The sequence below is a fragment of the Hemitrygon akajei genome, chromosome 25 (assembly GCF_048418815.1).
Source record: "Hemitrygon akajei chromosome 25, sHemAka1.3, whole genome shotgun sequence".
NCBI classification, from domain to species: domain Eukaryota; kingdom Metazoa; phylum Chordata; class Chondrichthyes; order Myliobatiformes; family Dasyatidae; genus Hemitrygon; species Hemitrygon akajei.
This window is the reverse complement of record NC_133148.1, coordinates 43,307,246-43,326,031: the sequence shown is the minus strand read 5'-3', so window position 1 is coordinate 43,326,031 and position 18,786 is coordinate 43,307,246. Positions and strand designations below refer to the sequence as shown.

The 18,786-nt window shown below is 39.9% G+C and overlaps 1 protein-coding gene across 4 annotated transcripts in view; it reads left to right on the top strand.

Moving 5' to 3' along the window:
* LOC140716569 (uncharacterized) overlaps nucleotides 1-18,786 on the top strand; it is a 123,070-nt gene that overhangs the window by 44,118 nt on the left and 60,166 nt on the right. For all 4 annotated transcript variants that reach the window (XM_073029404.1, XM_073029403.1, XM_073029405.1 and 1 more), the window contains 4 exons: nucleotides 3,469-3,601; nucleotides 10,683-10,979; nucleotides 11,455-11,679; nucleotides 14,634-15,415. In XM_073029404.1, coding sequence (XP_072885505.1) covers nucleotides 3,469-3,601; nucleotides 10,683-10,979; nucleotides 11,455-11,679; nucleotides 14,634-15,415 — 1,437 coding nt within the window. The remainder of the gene's footprint in view (nucleotides 1-3,468; nucleotides 3,602-10,682; nucleotides 10,980-11,454; nucleotides 11,680-14,633; nucleotides 15,416-18,786) is intronic.

The following is an 18,786-nucleotide window of genomic DNA, read 5'->3' as shown; positions in this document are numbered from 1 at the left end:
TGTCCACAGTGTGTTTAATGTTTTTCACACAATTCTCTGTAAACTCTAGAGTCTGTCATATGTGAAAATCCCAGGAGATCAACAGTTTTCTGAGGTGCTCAAACCATCCTGTCTGCTTCCACAGTCAAAGTCACTTGGATCACATTTGTTCTCCATTTTGATGTTTGGTCTGAACAACAGCTGAACCTCTTGACCATGTGTGCATGCCTTTATGCATTGAGTTGCTGCCACATGATTGGTTAGTTAAATATTTGCATTAAAGAACAGATGTACCTGATAACGTGGCCGCTGAGTGTGTATTGTAGTTCCAAGGTATAACATGACATCTTCATTCAACAGTGGAGTGATTAGGTTCTGACTTGTCGCAGAATAGTTCAGTGCTGATCTTGAGGAAACTTCAATTTTGATTACCTAACTTGAGTACAAATGTCTGTGCTATAAGAAAGTTTCGTTGATGGCAAGATAGCAGGGACAGGGAGTGGGGTGGGTGGGCTGAAGAATTGGGTATGATGGGGAAGTGAGGAATTGTTCTCTTAAATCATCTGCTTCTTCACTGATTAGTGTTGTTCAGATGAATACGGCAGATTCCGGTTAATTAGGCCGTCAGTTAGTCAGGGCAGCTGCTTATTTGGAGCATCTCTTAAAGAACAAAAAACTAATTGAGAAAGTAGTCAGGATTTCTTCATTTATTTTGGGGCACTATGCTGCTTAATTGGGGCAAGAGACTTGCTGAACAGTTTCTAACTAGTAGCAGTCGTGTGCACTTGCATGGATGATAGACACTGCAATGAACAAACCCCATTTCCAAAAAAGTTGGGATATTTTCCAAAATGCAATAAAAACAGAAATCTGTGATATGTTAATTCACATGACCCTTTATTTAACTGACAAAAGTACAAAGAAAAGATTTTCAATAGTTTTACTGACCAACTTAATTGTATTTTGTAAATATACACAAATTTAGAATTTGATGGCTGCAACACACTCAACAAAAGTTGGGACAGAGGCATGTTTACCATTGTGTTACATCACCTTTCCTTTTAATAACACTTTTTAATCATTTTGGAACTGAGGATACTAATTGTAGTAGATTTGCAATTGGAAATTTTGTCCATTCTTGCTTGATATAAGACTTCAGCTGCTCAAGAGTCCGTGGTCTCAGTTGTCTGATTCTCCTCTTCATGATGCGCCATACATTTTCAATAGGAGATGGCTCGGGACTGGCAGCAGGCCAGTCAAGCACACGCACTCTGTGTCTACAAAGCCACACTGTTGTAGCCTGTGCAGAATGTGGTCTGGCATTGTCCTGCTGAAATAAGCATGGACATTCGGGGAAGAGACGTTGCCTTGATGGCAACATGCGTCTCTCTAAAATCCTAATATATGCCTCCGAGTCAATGGTACCTTCACATACATGCAACTCACCCATGCCGTGGGCACTGATGCACCCCTATGCCATCACAGATGCTGGCTTTTGCACCTTTCGCTGATAACAATCAGGATGGTCGTTTTCATCTTTGGCACGGAGAACTCGACGCCCGTTTTTTCTGAAAACCAGCTGAAATGTGGACTCATCTGACCACAGTACACTGTTCCAGTCTTTCGGTCCATCTGAGATGAGCTGGGGCCCAGAGAACTCGCTGGCATTTCTGCATAGAGTTAATGTATGGCTTCCTCCTTGCATAATACAGTTTCAAGTTGCATTTCTGGATGCAGCGACGGACTGTGTTAAGTGACAATGGTTTTCCGAAGTACTCCCGAGCCCAGGTCACAGTAGCATGACGGTTTCTTAGGCAGTGCAGCCTGAGGGCTCGAAGATCACGTGCATTCAACAGTGGTTTCCGACCTTGCCCTTTACGCACTGAGATGTCTCTGAATTCTCTGAATCTTTTCACAATATTATGTACTGTAGATGTTGAAAGACCTAAATTTTCTGCAATCTTGTATTGGGAAATGTTCCTTTTGAACTGACTAACAATTCTCTCACGAATTTTGGCACAAAGGGATGAGCCACGACCCATCCTTGCTTGCAAAGACTGAGCCTTTGATGGACGCTACTTTTATACCCAGTCATGATACCTCACCTGCTACCAATTAGCCTGCTTAATGTGGAGTCTTCCAAATTGGTGTTACTTGAATATTCTGTGCACTTTTCAATCTTATTTTAACTCTGTCCCAACTTTTGTTGAGTGTGTTGCAGCCATCAAATTCTAAATTTGTGTATATTTACAAAATACAATTGTTGGTCAGTACAACTACTGAAAATCTTTTCTTTGTACTTTTGTCAGTTAAATAAAGGTTCATGTGAATTAACATATCACAGATTTTTGTTTTTATTGCACTTTGGAAAATATCCCAACTTTTCAGGAAATGGGGTTTGTAATTAGAGTGAACAGATTTTAAATAGTGTCAATTGTGTTTGTGTTCAAAACGGTGATTTTTGTCACTGATAGTTAATGAGAAACGAGCAGTAAGACAGTTCACAAACAAGTCCTGCTGAAGGGTTTCGGCCCGAAATGTCGACTGTACTCTTCCTAGATGCTGCCTGGCCTACTGAGTTCTTCAAGCATTTTGTGTGTTTTGCTGAGTAAGACAACACAGAACTGTTCTGGTCACCTCAATTCAAGCATTCAGGCTTGGAGATGCCAGAAACTGCTGGGAGTGAAAATGAAATGATTTCACTACTTCAAGTTATACTAGAAGAAACTTGAAAATATTGACGTACCTTGAAGGTACTGAACTTTGAACTTGCAAAGTAAATATATTATCAAAGTACATGTATATCACCATATAAAACTCTGCGATTTGTTTTCTTGATCTCACTGCAGGGTGGATGGATGACCAGTGAATGTTACAATGAAGGTGAAAATTTGGAAGATGCCATTGTTGATAGTGTTCTGTGATACAGTCCATTATCTACGCTAGGTGTCTGCTGATTTTGTTTATTCAGTCAAGTGTGATGTGGATATATTCCTCTGTTGATAACTATTAGGAACTAATACAGTCCGAAGAAGGGTCTTGGCCCGTAACAGCGACTGTTTAGTCGTTTCCTTGGATGCTGCCGGATCTGCTTAGTTGCTTCAGCATTTTGTTTGTGTTTCTTTGGATTTCCACCATCTGCAGACTTCCTCATGTTTACAGTTTTATACTAGCATTGGTAGTGTTCTATTTTTTTCTTATGTAATTTAAATAAATTGTTTGCCTTTTTTATATACCTTTAACTATTTCTATGAAAGTTTGGCTAATTGGGCCAAAATATACTGATCTCGATGTATCCTAATTAACTGGAATTCATTGTGTTTATTTTGCATATCCAGCAGTTCATCCATAGCACATTTGGAACTTGTTCCCCAACTGTGGAAAAGTTTTTCACTTCTATGTTTGTAATGTCTGCAGTATGGAAGAAAACTAATGTCTTTGCATGAAATTTGTAAAGTTTTTGTCTGTGATTTCTATATTGTGCTTTAGGCTTCCAAGGGTGGTTCCAACCCACCACCTGTCAAACAGATTAGTTCCCCAGTCCATGTTGTAATGGATTTAGAAAAGATTGTATCGTCACCTGAAAAGTCCCAGAGTGGCACTACTACCGATAGACTGACTCGTAAGTAAAGTTTATGGTAAACTATCTACATCTGAATACTTTTCATCCTTTTCTTCTATTACACTAATTTAAATTTGTATGGTAGCTTTTTAAAGCACAGTTGAACACTCAAAACATCTCTGAATGTAACATGTTAAAACCGAGAATACATTTGACCCTTTAAAGTCTATCTTATATATTTGCATAAGTGTATTCATTTGCATTCATAGTGCCTCATTAGTGAAGGTGTCACTCTTACACAGTTGGCCACTTTATTAGGTACCTCCTGTACCTATAAAGTGGCCACTGTGTGCATGTTTGTGGTCATGTACTTTGCTAGAAATTTTCTAAATGGTGAGAAAATTCCAAAATCTGAGGTTCAAAGGGCTTGGGAGTCCTCATGTAAGATTCCCTAATGGTTCATCTGCAGATTGAATTGGTTATGAGGAAAGCAAATGCAGTATTAGTATTCATTTCCAGAGGACTAGTTAATAAAAGCAAGTATGTAATGTTCAGCCATTATAAGCCACTGGTGAAGCTCACTTGGAGTATAGGGAGTAGTTTTCAGCCCCTTGTCTAAGAAACAATGTGCTGGCTTTGGAGAGAGTTCAAAGAAGGTTCATGAACATTATTCCAGGATTGAAAGGCTTATCATATGAGCATTTGGGCCTGTATTCACTGGAATTTAGAAGAATGGGGGGGGGTGGGAATCTCATTGAAACTTATCAAATGTTTAAATGTTTATATAAAATGAATGTGGAGAGTATGTTTCCTATGGTGGGATGGTCCATAAGACCAAAGGATGTAGCCTCAGAATTGAAGGGTGTCTTTTTAGACTGGAGCTGAGTAGAAATTTCTTACCAGACAGTGATGAATTTTGTGGAATTCTTTGCCACAGGCAGCTGTGAAGGCCAAGTCCGTGTATATTTAGGGCTGAGGTTGATAATTCATGATTAGTCAGGGCATGAAGGAATATGGGGAGAAGGGAGGAGGTTGGGGCTGAGAGGGAACTGGATTAGCTATGATGAAATGGCGGAGCAGACTCAAATGGCCTAATTCTGTTCCTATATCGTATAATCTTATAGTATTCTGCTGCTGTATCCCATCTAATTCAAGGTTCAATGTGTTGTGCATTCAGAGATACTCTTCTGCACATCACTGTTGTAATGTGTGGTTATTCTGTCAGCTTGAACCAGTCTGGCTGTTCTTCTCTGATCTCCCTTGTTAAGAATCAGATTTATTATCACTGACATGTGATGTGAAATTTGTTAACGTAGCAACAGCGGTTCAATGCAATACATAATATAGAGAAAAAAATAAATAATTTAAAAATAATAAGTAAATCAGTTACAGTATACGTATATTGAATAGATTAAAAATCGTGCAAAAATCATGTATATTTAAAAAAGTGAGGTGGTGTTCAAGGATTCAGTGTCCATTTAGGAATCAAATGGCAGAGGGGAAGAAGCTGTTCCTAAATCGTTGAGTGTGTGCCTTCAGGCTTCTGTACCTCATCTGATGGTAACAGTGAGAAAAGTGCTGCATGCTGGAGGTCCTTAATAATGGAAGCTGCCTTTCTGAGACACCACTCCCTGAAGATGTCCTGGGTACTTTGTAGGCTAGTACGTAAGATGGAGCTGACTAAATTTATAACCCTTGCAGCTTCTTTCAGTCCTCAACAGTAGCCCCCCCCCCCCATACCAGACAGTGATGCAGCCTGTTAGAATGCTCTTCATGGTACATCTATAGAAGTTTGAGTACATTTGACACACTAAATTTCTTTAAACTCCTAATGAAGTATAGTCGCTGTCTTGCATTCTTTATAACTGCATCGATATGTTGGGACCAAGTTAGATCCTCAGAGATCTTGACACCCAGGAACTTGAAACTGCTTACTCTCTCCTTCGGTTCTTTCTGTGGATTGGTATGTGTTATTTCGTCTTACTCTTCCTGAAGTCCAAATTGGCTCTTTCGTCTTACTGATGTTGAGTGCCAAGTTGTTGATGTGACACCATTCCACTAGTTGGCATATCTCACTTCTGTATGCCCTCTCGTCACCATCTGAGATTCTACCAACAATGGTTGTATCATTAGCAAATTTATAGATCGTATTTGAGCTCTGCCTAGTCGCACAGTCATGGGTACAGAGAGAGTAGAGCAGTGGGCTAAGCACACATCCTTGAGATGCACCAGTGTTGATCATCTGCACAGTTTGTGGTCTTCCGGTTAGGAAGTTGAGGATCCAGTTGCAGAGGGAAGTTCTGTAACTTTTCAATCAGGATTGTAGGACTGATGGTATTAAATGCTGAGCTAAATGGGAAGTCACTTTTGTCCTCAGAACTGCTGCTCACTGGATGTTTTGTGTTTTTTTTTGTGTGTATCATTCTCTGTAAACTTAGAGATTGTGTGTGAAAATCCCAGGAAATCAATAGTTTCTATAACCAACAGTCATTCCATGGTCAAAATCAGATTTCTGATGTTTGGTCTGAACAACAGCTGAACCTCTCGACCATATCTGCAAGCTTTTCTGCATTGTGTTGCTGCTACATGATTAGCTAATGAAATATTTGCATAACGAGCAGGTGTGCATAGTAAAGTGGCCACTGAGTGTTGTTTATCACTTGGACCTGATCAGCATGAATGTAAGGAATCTATGGCACAATTAGAAGAGAATTTGAGACTCCTCCTTGACACTTTATTCTGCATTGTAATTGTTTTCATTGTTCTACCAAAGTGCACTATCTAGTGCTTTGATCTGTATGAACAGTATCCAAGACAAGCTTTTCACTGTATCTTGGTACATGTGACAACAACAATCCAAAACATAAAAAACGACATGTTGCAGATTTTTTAGCGTTGTGGATTCAAAAACCATTAAATTTGAGTTGTTTCTGTCAACAAGGATGCAGTAAAATACAGCTGGAGCTTGGCTGTTCAAAGGTGATAACCAGAGGAAGTTCTTTACACAAAAAGAAGGGGAAATCTGTTCAACAGAAAGCTGAGGCACAGTATCAATTCAGTATTTTCAAACAAATCGATAGGTTGTTTAGGTTTGTTTAGTAAGGTTTTGAAGTTAAGAATTCTGTTGGCATAGAAACAATTTGGTCATTTTTAAATTGTTTAAACTGCAAGACACAAACTAGAGTAGTTGGGACAGTCCAAGTAAAAATTGAAATATGAATGTACAATTAAATGAAGGGATTGGAGATGTTTACAGGTCTGGTGTGGGGTAGCTGACAACATCTGACCTGGTAGCAGTTAGGAATCTAGTGAGCTGAACTTCACTGCAATAACTGTTCAGTTTTATTTTTCACACTTAATAACCATATAACAATCACAGCACGGAAACAGGCCATCTCGGCCCTCCTAGTCCGTGCCGAACTCTTAATCTCACCTAGTCCCACCTACCCGCACTCAGCCCATAACCCTCCACTCCTTTCCTGTCCATATACCTATCCAATTTTATCTTAAATGACACAACTGAACTGGCCTCTACTACTTCTACAGGAAGCTCATTCCACACAGCTATCACTCTCTGAGTAAAGAAATACCCCCTCGTGTTTCCCTTAAACTTTTGCCCCCGAACTATCAAATCATGTCCTCTCGTTTGAATCTCCCCTACTCTCAATGGAAACAGCCTATTCACGTCAACTCTATCTATCCCTCTCAAAATTTTAAATACCTCGATCAAATCCCCCCTCAACCTTCTACGCTCCAATGAATAGAGACCTAACTTGTTCAACACTGTAACTTAAGTGCTGAAACCCAGGTAACATCCTAGTAAATCGTCTCTGCACTCTCTCTAATTTATTGATATCTTTCCTATAATTCGGTGACCAGAACTGTACACAATATTCCAAATTTGGCCTTACCAATGCCTTGTACAATTTTAACATTACATCCCAACTTCTGTACTCAATGCTCTGATTTATAAAGGCCAGCGTTCCAAAAGCGTTCTTCACCACCCTATCTACATGAGACTCCACCTTCAGGGAACTATGCACTGTTATTCCTAGATCTCTCTGTTCCACTGCATTCCTCAATGCCCTACCATTTACCCTGTATGTTCTATTTGGATTATTCCTGCCAAAATGTAGAACCTCACACTTCTCAGCATTAAACTCCATCTGCCAACGTTCAGCCCATTCTTCTAACAGGCATAAATCTCCCTGCAAGCTTTGAAAACCCACCTCATTATCCACAACACCTCCTACCTTAGTATCATCGACATACTTACTAATCCAATTTACCACCCCATCATCCAGATCATTTATGTATATTACAAACAACATTGGGCCCAAAACAATGAGGCACCCCGCTAGTCACCGGCCTCCATCCCGATAAACAGTTATCCACCACTACTCTCTGGCATCTCCCATCTAGCCACTGTTGAATCCATTTTATTACTCCAGCATTAATACCTAACGACTGAACCTTCTTAACTTACCTTCCATGTGGAACTTTGTCAAAGGCCTTGCTGAAGTCCATATAGACTATATCCACTGCCTTACCCTCGTCAACATTCCTCATAACTTCTTCAAAAAATTCAATAAGGTTTGTCAAACATGACCTTCCACGCACAAATCCATGCTGGCTACTCCTAATCAGATCCTGTCTAACTCATGGAAAACTAATGTGCCAGGTTTTTTTTTGTTAATGCTTCATAAGTTGATCATCCTATTTTTTAAAAGAGTAGGCCATATAGATGCTGGAATCTGTGCTTTTCAGTACATTGATGACCAATGTCTTTAAATCCATTCTGCCACTTGATCCCCATTGACATCTTGAGACCTCTAGTATCCAAAAGTCTAGTTGATCTCAATACTCAATGAGCAATTATAGTTGTCAAAGAGTTCCCAAGGTTTACAAACATCTGCAGAAAGAAATTACATTCAACTCAGTTACATCATACTGATCTTGTTCCTGTGAGCTCAAATTGACACTTGAGTTTTTATGCCCCCCCCCCCCCAATGATGGAGTGAGGAAATTTCCCCTTGTATTTTGCTTGCTATTGCATTCCAGTCCCCTTGTTTTATCTTTTGGTAATGGACTATTTTATATGATAGTTATGGCAAAAAAGAAGATATTCAGTCACTTTCCCTTTTTCGCCCAAGAAAGTATTTTAGTGAATTTAGTGTAGGTTAAAGGACAAGAAAAAGTAGTAAAGCAGAACAAGATTATCTCTGGTCCTTGGAATGGACTACTTTTTCTATTTAACGTTTTCTATTCTACATGAGCATCCTTGTCTGTGTAATCAGTAATCATGCCCATGCTGTTAACATCTGAATATCAGCAGTGAATCAGTTGTATAATACAGATGTGAACCGAATATACAGTGGTGCTAGAAAGTTTGTAACCCCTGTAGAATTTTCTCTATTTCTTCATAAATATGACCTAAAATGTGATCAGTTCTTCATGCAAGTCCTAAAATTAGATAGATAACTATCCTAAATATATAACATGAAAAACATCACACACGTTCATTTATTTTTTGAGAAAAATGATCTACTATTACATGTATTTGTTGGAAAAATATGTAAACCTCTGGAGTAATGCCTTCTACAAAAGCTTTTTGGAGTTGGGTATTCCAATCAATGAGATGAGATTGGAGGTGTAGATTGTTGAGGTGCCCTGCCCTATATATTTTTTAAAAAGACACACAGTTAGGTTATTGACAGAGCCTGATCTTCTCAAGAAAGATCTGTTTATGTGCACCATGCCTCGATCAAAACACCTTTCAGAGGACCTTAGTAGAAGAAGAAGAATTGTAGAGATACATGAAACTGGAAAAGACTACAAAAGCATTCCTAAAGACCTCAGTGTCCATCACTCCACGGTAAGACAAATGGAGACAACTCCGTGCGGTTGCAACTCTCCCTCGGAGTGGTCATCCTGCAAAGATCACACCAAGAGCATAATGTGCAATGCTGAAGGAGGTGAAAAAGAACCCAAGGTTACCAGCAAAAGACATGGTAGAAATCTCTAGAACTTTGTCTATGTGTCCACTATAAGAAAAACACTGAACAAAAATGGTGTTCATGAAAGGACACTGCAGAGGAAACTACTGCTCTCCAAAGAAAAAACATTGCTGCACGTTTCAAGTTTGCAAAAGATCAGCTGGGTATTCTCTCCAATGCTTCTGGAGCAACGTTCTGTGGACAGATGAGACAGAAGTTGAAATTTTTGGCAGAAATGCACATTGCTATCTTTGAAGAGAAAAGGCATCCACCGCACACCAACACCAAAACCTCATCCCAAATGTGAAACATGATGGTAGGAGCATCATGGTTAGGGGCTTCTTTGTTGCTTCAGGGCCTGGACAGTTTGCAATCGTTGGGGGAACAATGAATTCAAAATTGTATCAAGACATTTTTCAGGAGAATCAAGGTAGTAGTCCATCACCTGAAGCTTAATAGAAGTTGGGTAATGCAGCAAGACAATGATCCAAAAGACAAGAGTAAATCAACAACAGAATGGTTTAAGAAGAAAACTTGTGGTTTGGAATGGCTAAGTCAAAATCCTGACCTTAATTCCATAGAAATGTTATGGAAGTACCTGAAACAAGCAGTTCATGCAAGGATGCCCACCAATATGCCAGAGATAAAGCAGTTTTGTAAGGAGGAATGGCCTAAAATTTCTCCAAACTGATGTGCAGGATTGATCAACAGTTCACAGAAACATTTGGTTGAAGTTATTGCTGTACAAGGGGATCACACCAGTTACTGAAAGCAAAGATTCACATACTTTTTCCAACAAATAAATGTAATATTGGATCATTTTTTTCCCATTAAGTAAGTATAATGCTTTGTTATTTATTTAATTGGGTTTTCTTTATTCTTAGGACTTGTGTGAAGATCTGATCACAATTTAGATCATATCTATGTAGAAATGGAGACATTCTATAGGGTTCACAAACTTTCTAGCACCACTAAATATAATTGTTTTTAACAGAAAACTAATGAAATGTTTCTCTTCTGATGATATGAATAATGAGAATAATTAAGTCTTTCCACTGTACTGCTGCGACAAAACAAATTTCATGTCATACAAAATAATAATAAATCTGAGGTGCTTCACTTTTGTGTTCCTTCTTTATCTGCAGCAGAAGATCCAGCTCAGTCTCCTCCCATGTTGATTACCCAGCAAAGGGAACAAGATGTCTTTATGTCAACCACTGACACTACAGTGAAAAGTGTTACCGATGCCCCCTCTTCCATTAAATCTGCTGTCACTACATTCCAGAAGATTGGGGCTTTGAGTACATTGGTGACCAGTACAACTCCAGCACCTACTTCAAGCTGCTTTGTGAATCCCATTGCATCACAGAACAAAACTGAAACCTCTTCTGCTCCAACTCGTTACCTGTTGTGTAAGACAAAATATTCTGGATTGCCTTTAGGTAGGCTTGGTGTTTGTGATTTATTAACATTACCTGCTTGAAAATAATTTTAAGTTCTAAAGTCTGGATAGTGCAGAATCAACAAAGATGTGTCATGGAAAGGAATGGAGACTTGAGTATTTCAGTTCATAATAATAAAAAAAAAAGAAATCTTCCCTGAAAATTAAGAGTTCAAATTAACATGATTCAGTCAAAACATAATTTAAACCCTAATTAAATCAGTGTGTCAGCTTGAACTTGCAGAGTATGCAGTATACTAAATGTTTTAAACGGTATGTAATATACTAAAATGTTCTGCTGTCATCATAACATTAAAAATATATTGGCAGGGATAAGCAAGAATAATTTCTGTACAACTTGTCTTCCTTGGCACATAATGTAAAGTATTGTCTTTAATCTTTAAATTTTTAGTTTGGCTGCATTCAGTTGTGGCTTCTCTTCCAGTGTTTTAATGGTTCACCATTTTTTTTGTTAGGACCAACTGACTCTCTTGATCAAGATGGTCGACGGTACTGTGTCACCGTCCCAAGCACTTTGAAGATACCGCCGGGAGACAGTCTAATACTTCATCCTGTTAAGTCTTTGGATGGACGACAATTATATAAACACTCCAGTGGGAAAGTTTTCCAACTAGTTTACAGAAAGACTGCAGGACAGATCCCAGTAAAAAAGTTTGACAGCCCTCAGTCACCTGTTTTAGGTATGTAATGTAGAAAAGTACGCTATCTTCAGTCCAGTAAATTATATTTGGCATTCAGAATCTGTATCTCTGTTTGTTTTTGTTGCAGTATTTGAGGAAAAACTGTCATTGGGGAAAATATGGCTTCTGAATTACACATCGTAACATAAGAAATAGGAGCAGGAGTCCTACTTTGTCATTCAATAAGATAATGGCTGATCTGGTCACATCTTCACCTACCTGCCCTTTCCCCATAACCCTTAATTCCCATTGTATACATAAATCTATTCAGCCTTAAATGTATTTACTGAGAGGGCCTCCACTGCTTCTTTGGGCAGAGAATTCCATAGATTCACCACTCTTTGGGAAAAGCAGTTTTTCCTCATCTCCGTCCTAAATCTACACTCCCAAATCTTGAGGCTATGTCCCCTAGTTCTAGTCTCACCTACCAGTGAAAACAACTTTCCTTACCTCTGTCTTATCTATCCCTTTCATAATTTCATGTTTCTATAAGATCTCCTCTCCTCTCCTCCTTCTGAATTCCAGCGAGTACAGTCCCAGGCGACTTGATCTCTCCTCATAGTCTAATCCCCTCATCTCTGGAATCAAGCTGGTGAACCTCCTCTGCACCACCTCCAAAGCCAGTATACCCTTCCTCAAGTAAGGAGATCAGAACTATATGCAGTACTTCAGATGCAGCCTCACCAGTACCTTGTACAGTTGCAGCATAACCCCCCCCCCCCCCCCGCTCAAATTCAGTCCCTCTACCGGGTGAAGGCCAACATTCTATTTGCCGCCTTGATAGCTTGCTGCACCTGCAAACCAACCTTTTGTAATTCATGCACAAGCACTCCCAAGTTCCTCTGCACAGCAGCAAGCTGCAATGTTTTGCCATTTAAATAATAATCTGATCTTCCATTTTCTCTTCAAAGTGGATGACCTCACCTTTATTAACATTGTACTCCATCTGCCAGACCCTTGCCCACTCACTTAACCTACCTATATCTCTTTGCAGACTCTTAATACCCTCTGCACAATTTGCTTTTCCACTTAATTTAGTGTCTTCAGCAAACTTAGATACACTACACTTGGTCCCTTCTTCCAGATTGTTAATGTATATTGTGAACAGTTGCGGGCCCAGCACTGCCCCCTGTGGCACACCCCTCTCCACTGATTGCCAACCAGAGAAGCACCCATGTATGCGCAAGTCTCTGCTTTTTATTGGTTAACCAATCCTCTATCCGTGCTAATACATCACCCCAACTCTATGCATCCATCTTATGGATAAGTTTTTTTATGTAGCACCTTATCGAATACCTTCTGGAAATCCAAGTGAATAACATCCATTTGTTTCCCCTCTATCCACTGCACTTGTTAGCTCCTCAAAAGAACTCCATTAAGAACACTTTTCACCATTAATGCAATACGGTGGGAGATTAGTCTTTCAGTATCTAGGGAATGTTTATAATCCTGCATTGTGTATGGGTACAAAATACCTAATAAATCTAGGCTGAGTGAAGGCTGATCATGAGGCAAAGGTACTGTTGATAAAAGATTTCAGGGGAAATGTATGATAATTAATAATTTCATATTATACCTTGAAATTGTAATGCCTTGGAGTTTAAGCCAGCCAAAAATAAAGTGCTGTGCTTTGGGAGAGTACACGTAAATGTACTGTGCACTGTTAACAGCAAGACCCTTAATAGTACTTTTGTACAAATGGATCTTGGAATCCCTGTCTATAGCTCACCGAAAGTAGCTACACAGGTTGAGGTGGTGAAGAGGGCACTTGGCATGCTTGATGTTATTAGTCAGGCCATTGAGTTCGTGTGCTGAGAAGTTGTGTTGCAGCTTTCTTAAACTAAGCTGCATCTGGAGTATTGCATTCAGTTCTGTTCAACCTATTATAGTAAGGGATGTGGAAGCTATGGAGAGGGTTCAGAATAGGTTTACCAGGATGCTGCCTGGATTAGAGGGCATGTGCCTCCAAGGAAAGGTTGGACTGTTTTCTCAGGAGTGACAGAGGCTGAGGGAATGTCTGAGAGGTTTATATAAAAGGCATAGATGGAGTATATCACCAGTATTTTTATTCCAAATTCAGTATGTCTGATACTAGATGGTATGCATTTTATATGGGAGAATTTATGTTCAAAGGGGATAGATGGTGCACATTTTGTTTTTACACAGTGGTGGGTGCCCAGAATGCACTGTCAGGAGTGGTAGTGGAGGCAGGTATAATAGAGCTATTTAAGAAGCTCTTGGATAAATACATGAACGTGTGAAAAAAGGTGGGATTTAAACCTAGCCAGAGGAGATTATCATGTTTAGGCAATTTAATCAGTTCAGCAGGATGTTATTGGCCAAAGGGCCTGTTCCACTGCTGTATTATTGTGTTCTATATTCTATGATTTTATTGAATAACATTTTTCTTTCTGAAAGCAATATTTTCATTCTTGGCACCTTCATAGTTGCTCAGAAATATGATTGTTCTTTTAAACTGCTGATTGGTTTATTATTCTCATCTGTACCAAGATACAATGGAGAAACTTAGTTTGAGTGTGCCATCCAGGCAGATCATGCCACACATCAGGACAGCAAGGTAGGAAAAAGGAAACGACAGAGAAAGTGTATTGCGGGTAAACAGAGCATTTTATCTGTTTATCTGCGTTGCACCTTTTGATTATGTGTTTCAGATTTGAAAATGTGGTTTCTTAAGTTATGCCTCGATTCAAAGATCCAGAGGTTGGTCTAACTTCTTGAGGTTGGGTATGGGTAAATTGAAAGCCGTGGGTTTGTTAAAGCACATCATAGTTGCCATGCAGAAGTATCTTTCATTAAGAAGCTTTTTAATCTTTTTGATGGGTTCACATGAAACTCCTGTGATGACTGCTGGTTCATTGTTTTATTTAAATACTACCTTGCCCTTTGCCATGAACAATAGATAATTTTGAAGATTAATATTGTTTTAATTGCAGAAACACCACCTGCTGCTACTTTGGAAAGTGATGGTATCACTTCTCATTGCACAACAGCTGCTACAAGTTCAGAATCAGATGCCAAACATCGACCGTCAGACAGGACAGGTTTTTGCACCTCTGCATCTCTTCATGATGCTGTTGCCTGTGATCCAATAATACCATCACTTCAGAGCAGTTCGACAACTTGGAAATTGGTGGATGAAGTTTCACCACCCCATTCGAGGCATTTCTTCCCAGAAACCACCCCAACAGAGGTCAGACAGCTCAACAGGCCCTATGCTATCATTCCTTCAGCTGATTGCCAATCCAAACCAAATACTGATGAATTAAGCAATGACATACTTGACCTAAAAACAGAAATGGGTCCAGTGAAATCTCCCGAGCCTGAAGAATACAATGAAATCACTGGTAATGTCAGGGCCTTTCCTATGAAAGGTAGAGGCTTTGCTGTCACTGAAGCTTATGAAACTCAATGGGTGCCAGCAAACAGATTTGAAGAGTATCACAAAAGGACTGATCTCACACAGTTTGATATACACAACCCTAGAGAAACATTTGTTAAGGTGGAGAGGGAAGTATCGGAAATCAATACCTGTGAGCTGGTTGATCCTGATAGTTCTGAAGTATGCACTATGAAAGTAAAGGAGGAACCTTTGAATGATGAAGAAGATGATAGTTTTACTACATTAAGAGATGATGCATTTAGAAGCTCCAAGTTGTGGGACCAGTCATTCAATTTGAACACAGAAGCTGTGACTGAAGCAGAATTAGGTGTACAGGTGAGTGTGGATGAAATAATTATGAAGAAACTATATATTTTTATAATTCATTGGCTTTGCCATAATGACAGTAGAAAGAGAAATCTGGAACTTAAATTGGCCAGTGTTTATATTTCAGTGGAAATGCCCTTGACTAAAAGTGGTCATTTGACATTAATTGCCAGTTGGAAAGAAGCTTGTTCCATGTAAAGTAGTTATATGTACCTAGGTACAAAAAAAAAATCAGTTTAGTAAGTGGTTAAGCAGAGCACTCTCTGTGATAGTTTTTCCTTTTCCTTCACTTTTGTGGAAGAAAATTACAGTCTATAAGTAAGGATATTTATTTGCTTCATTTAGAGATGTGGTGCAGAACAGGCCCATCTGACCCAACAAGCCGCACCACCCTAGCCTGATTACAGGACAATTTACGGTGTCTGTTTAACCAGGTTTGTCTATGGACTGTGGGAGGAAACCGGAGTACCTGGAGGAACCTACGTGGTGACAGGGACAGTTTACAGAGTCCTTGCAAATGGCACCAGAATTGAACTCCAAACTCCATAACGTCCTGAGCTGTAATTGCTTGATCCCCCGGCACCAAGTAATAATTTTTAAACAATCGTCCAAGAGTTCCTTAACAGAGTGACATGTTCAAGTCTTGCCTTAAATATCAGTCTTAAATGGAAAAAATAAACTGCAGTCTTGTTATTAGATGCCTCAGAGCATTGAGATGGCATTTAGTCATATTAACCTAAGGATGAGTTTAGGTTTGATAAGAGATTCACTTCCTTCTCTGAGCATAATTCATAACTTCAGTGGGTGCCATTATCCAGAAGCATTTGGATGGCATTATGTCAGGAGATTAGATTGGTTTGTCAAGGGGAAAAATTACATTGAGATAATGGCCATTAATAAAAATTGAGGATTCTTTCTGTTTAGTCAGCTGTGTTGCTGCAAATGGGCAGTGTGGTTGCTGAGGAGAAGGGAGGAAATCTGTATCCAAGGATTGGGGTGACTTTTTCTGAAATTAGGCTAAAATTAGAAGCCTTCTTCAGTAAGCAACCAAGATGGTGAAGGTGGCAGACTTTCTTCCAGGATCAGTAAGGCTGTCCACTTTTAGTTTCTAAGTGCTTGAACCTATTTCTCATGTGACAAGTTGGCTTGAATCTTGTCACTGCAACAGCCCACCTGGAGTAGCTTGGGCAGCAGGAAGTTCAATAATTTAGATTCAGATTTCGTTACCACATGTTCATTGAAACGTGCAGTTAAATGCGTCGTTTGCATCAGTGACCTGGGGATGTGCTCAGGGATAGCCCACGAGTGTCACCACACATTCCGGAGTCAACATAGCATATCCACAATATTCAGCAGATCAACATCGAATACAACAAAGCAGAACATTTGATTGCATAGAGGCAGAGTGGGTTTAAAAAGAAATGAATGGGGGCAGCCTGGACAATATTTCGCGTGCCACAGTTCCCAAGGATGCACTGGATTGCACAGTTAGGCACTTAGCAAGATCCAATAAAAAAGAAGCTGCAATTAAGCAGAGTTGCCATTGTGTGAGTGGACTGTGTTGGAGTGGGGAGTTGAGGTGTACGTCATAGAATTTCTTTTCATTACCTATTATTGCACATATAGAGGAGTAAGCATGCCAGGCAGGATAGTGAAATTTTCCTCTTGCGGGATATAGAAAGGTAGGGAAACCTCCAGTGATCCTGACAACTATACCTGCAAGAAGTGGATTCAGCAGCTGCTTCTAACGGATTGTGTTAAGAAGTTGGAGCTGGAATTGGATGAAATAGGGATCATTTGGGTGGTTGAGAGCTTTATAGACAAGATGTACAGGGAAGTAGTTGCACTCGGACTCAGCACAGATATCTGGGTGATCATCAGGAGGGGGTAAGGGGAAAGGCAGCTAGTGCAGGGTAGGCAGGGTGGCTGTTCCCTTCAACAACCGGTATACCATTTTGGATTCTTTTGTGGGGGGGTGGCCTAGAAAAGAAAAACCACTGTGGTCAGATACCTGGCTCTGTGGCTCAGAAGGGAAGGGCGAAAGGTGGCGAGCTGTAATGATAGGGGATTTGCTGATTAGGAGAACAGAAAGGAGGTTGTTGACCATCCATCAACTGAACTAAGTTAGGAAATACACTCTGCAACTCGTAATTAATCAAAGCTCGCAGTTTATTGTCTCTGCACAAACATGTAAAGTATGTTGATCCCAGGCGAACAACTTAAAACATTAATTCTACTGTCCCTCTGTGCCAATGCTCACTCAGACCAGTTTTCCTATTTATAACACTGAAAAAGGGGATTTCAGTTGGCCAGATGATTGATCCTTCCTTCTCCTAGCCCCTGGCAAGGTGCTTCTTCGTTGCGATGATAATTATCTGGAAAGAGTTATAGCTGTAAGCGCATTCCTTATCAATTCAAATGTAGTGTTCCAATGTCATTGGATATATAAAATCTGATTGGCCCTTCATGCCTTTTTATTGTATCTGGTTCAGGGCTACAACCCACATTGGTTTAAACCAGTCAAACTAGGGGATCCAGACACTAACAAGATTACAGATTGCTTATTGGGTAGGTCTGCCACTGTAGTAAATATAGTAAATAACTACTCGTCTGAAAATGGTCTCAGGTTAAGCAGATCATTAGCTGAAGCTTCTTGTGTCCACATTCAGTTGCTCTGATTAGATTAGTCCAGAGCAAAAATCAGTTCAGAGTCCCCAAACTGGGAGAGGGGAGGCAGGATGGGGTGGGGAAACACAGACAATTGGTTTGACTACTTTCACTGTCCTACTGGCCTTGATCCATTTGAGTTTGACATTTTCTTTCATATTTTAAATCTGCCATGGCCAACAAGGTTCTATGGGGATGAGAATGAGATTCCTGGATGTATGTTGCATCCTGTTTGCCATGGTCAGGAACATCTCAGGTCGAGTGCACAACCTTTCAAACTGGGAGGCTGAGCACCCAGAGGTTGTGATCCACATCAATACATGGATAGGAGGGATGACCATGTCCTGCAAAGAGAGTTCAGGGAGTTAGGTGGTAACTTCCTTCACATCTGGGTTGTGATATCAGGATTACAACCAGTGTCACATGCTAGTGAGGTCATAAACAGGAAGGTGGCTAAGGTGATGGTGCAGGGGGGAGACGTAAAGAATTTTGGATCATTGAGCTTTCTTCCAGGGAAGGTGGGACTTGCATACAAAGTTAGTAATCAAAAGGTTGAACATGCTGAGACTAATGTTCTGAGCTATACATATTTCAATGCAAGGAGTATTGTAGGAAAGGGAGGTGAGTTTGGGACATGGATTAGCACGAGGACTTACGACATTGTAGCCTTTAGTGAGACTTAGTTGCAGGAAGTGCAGACTGGCAGTTCATTG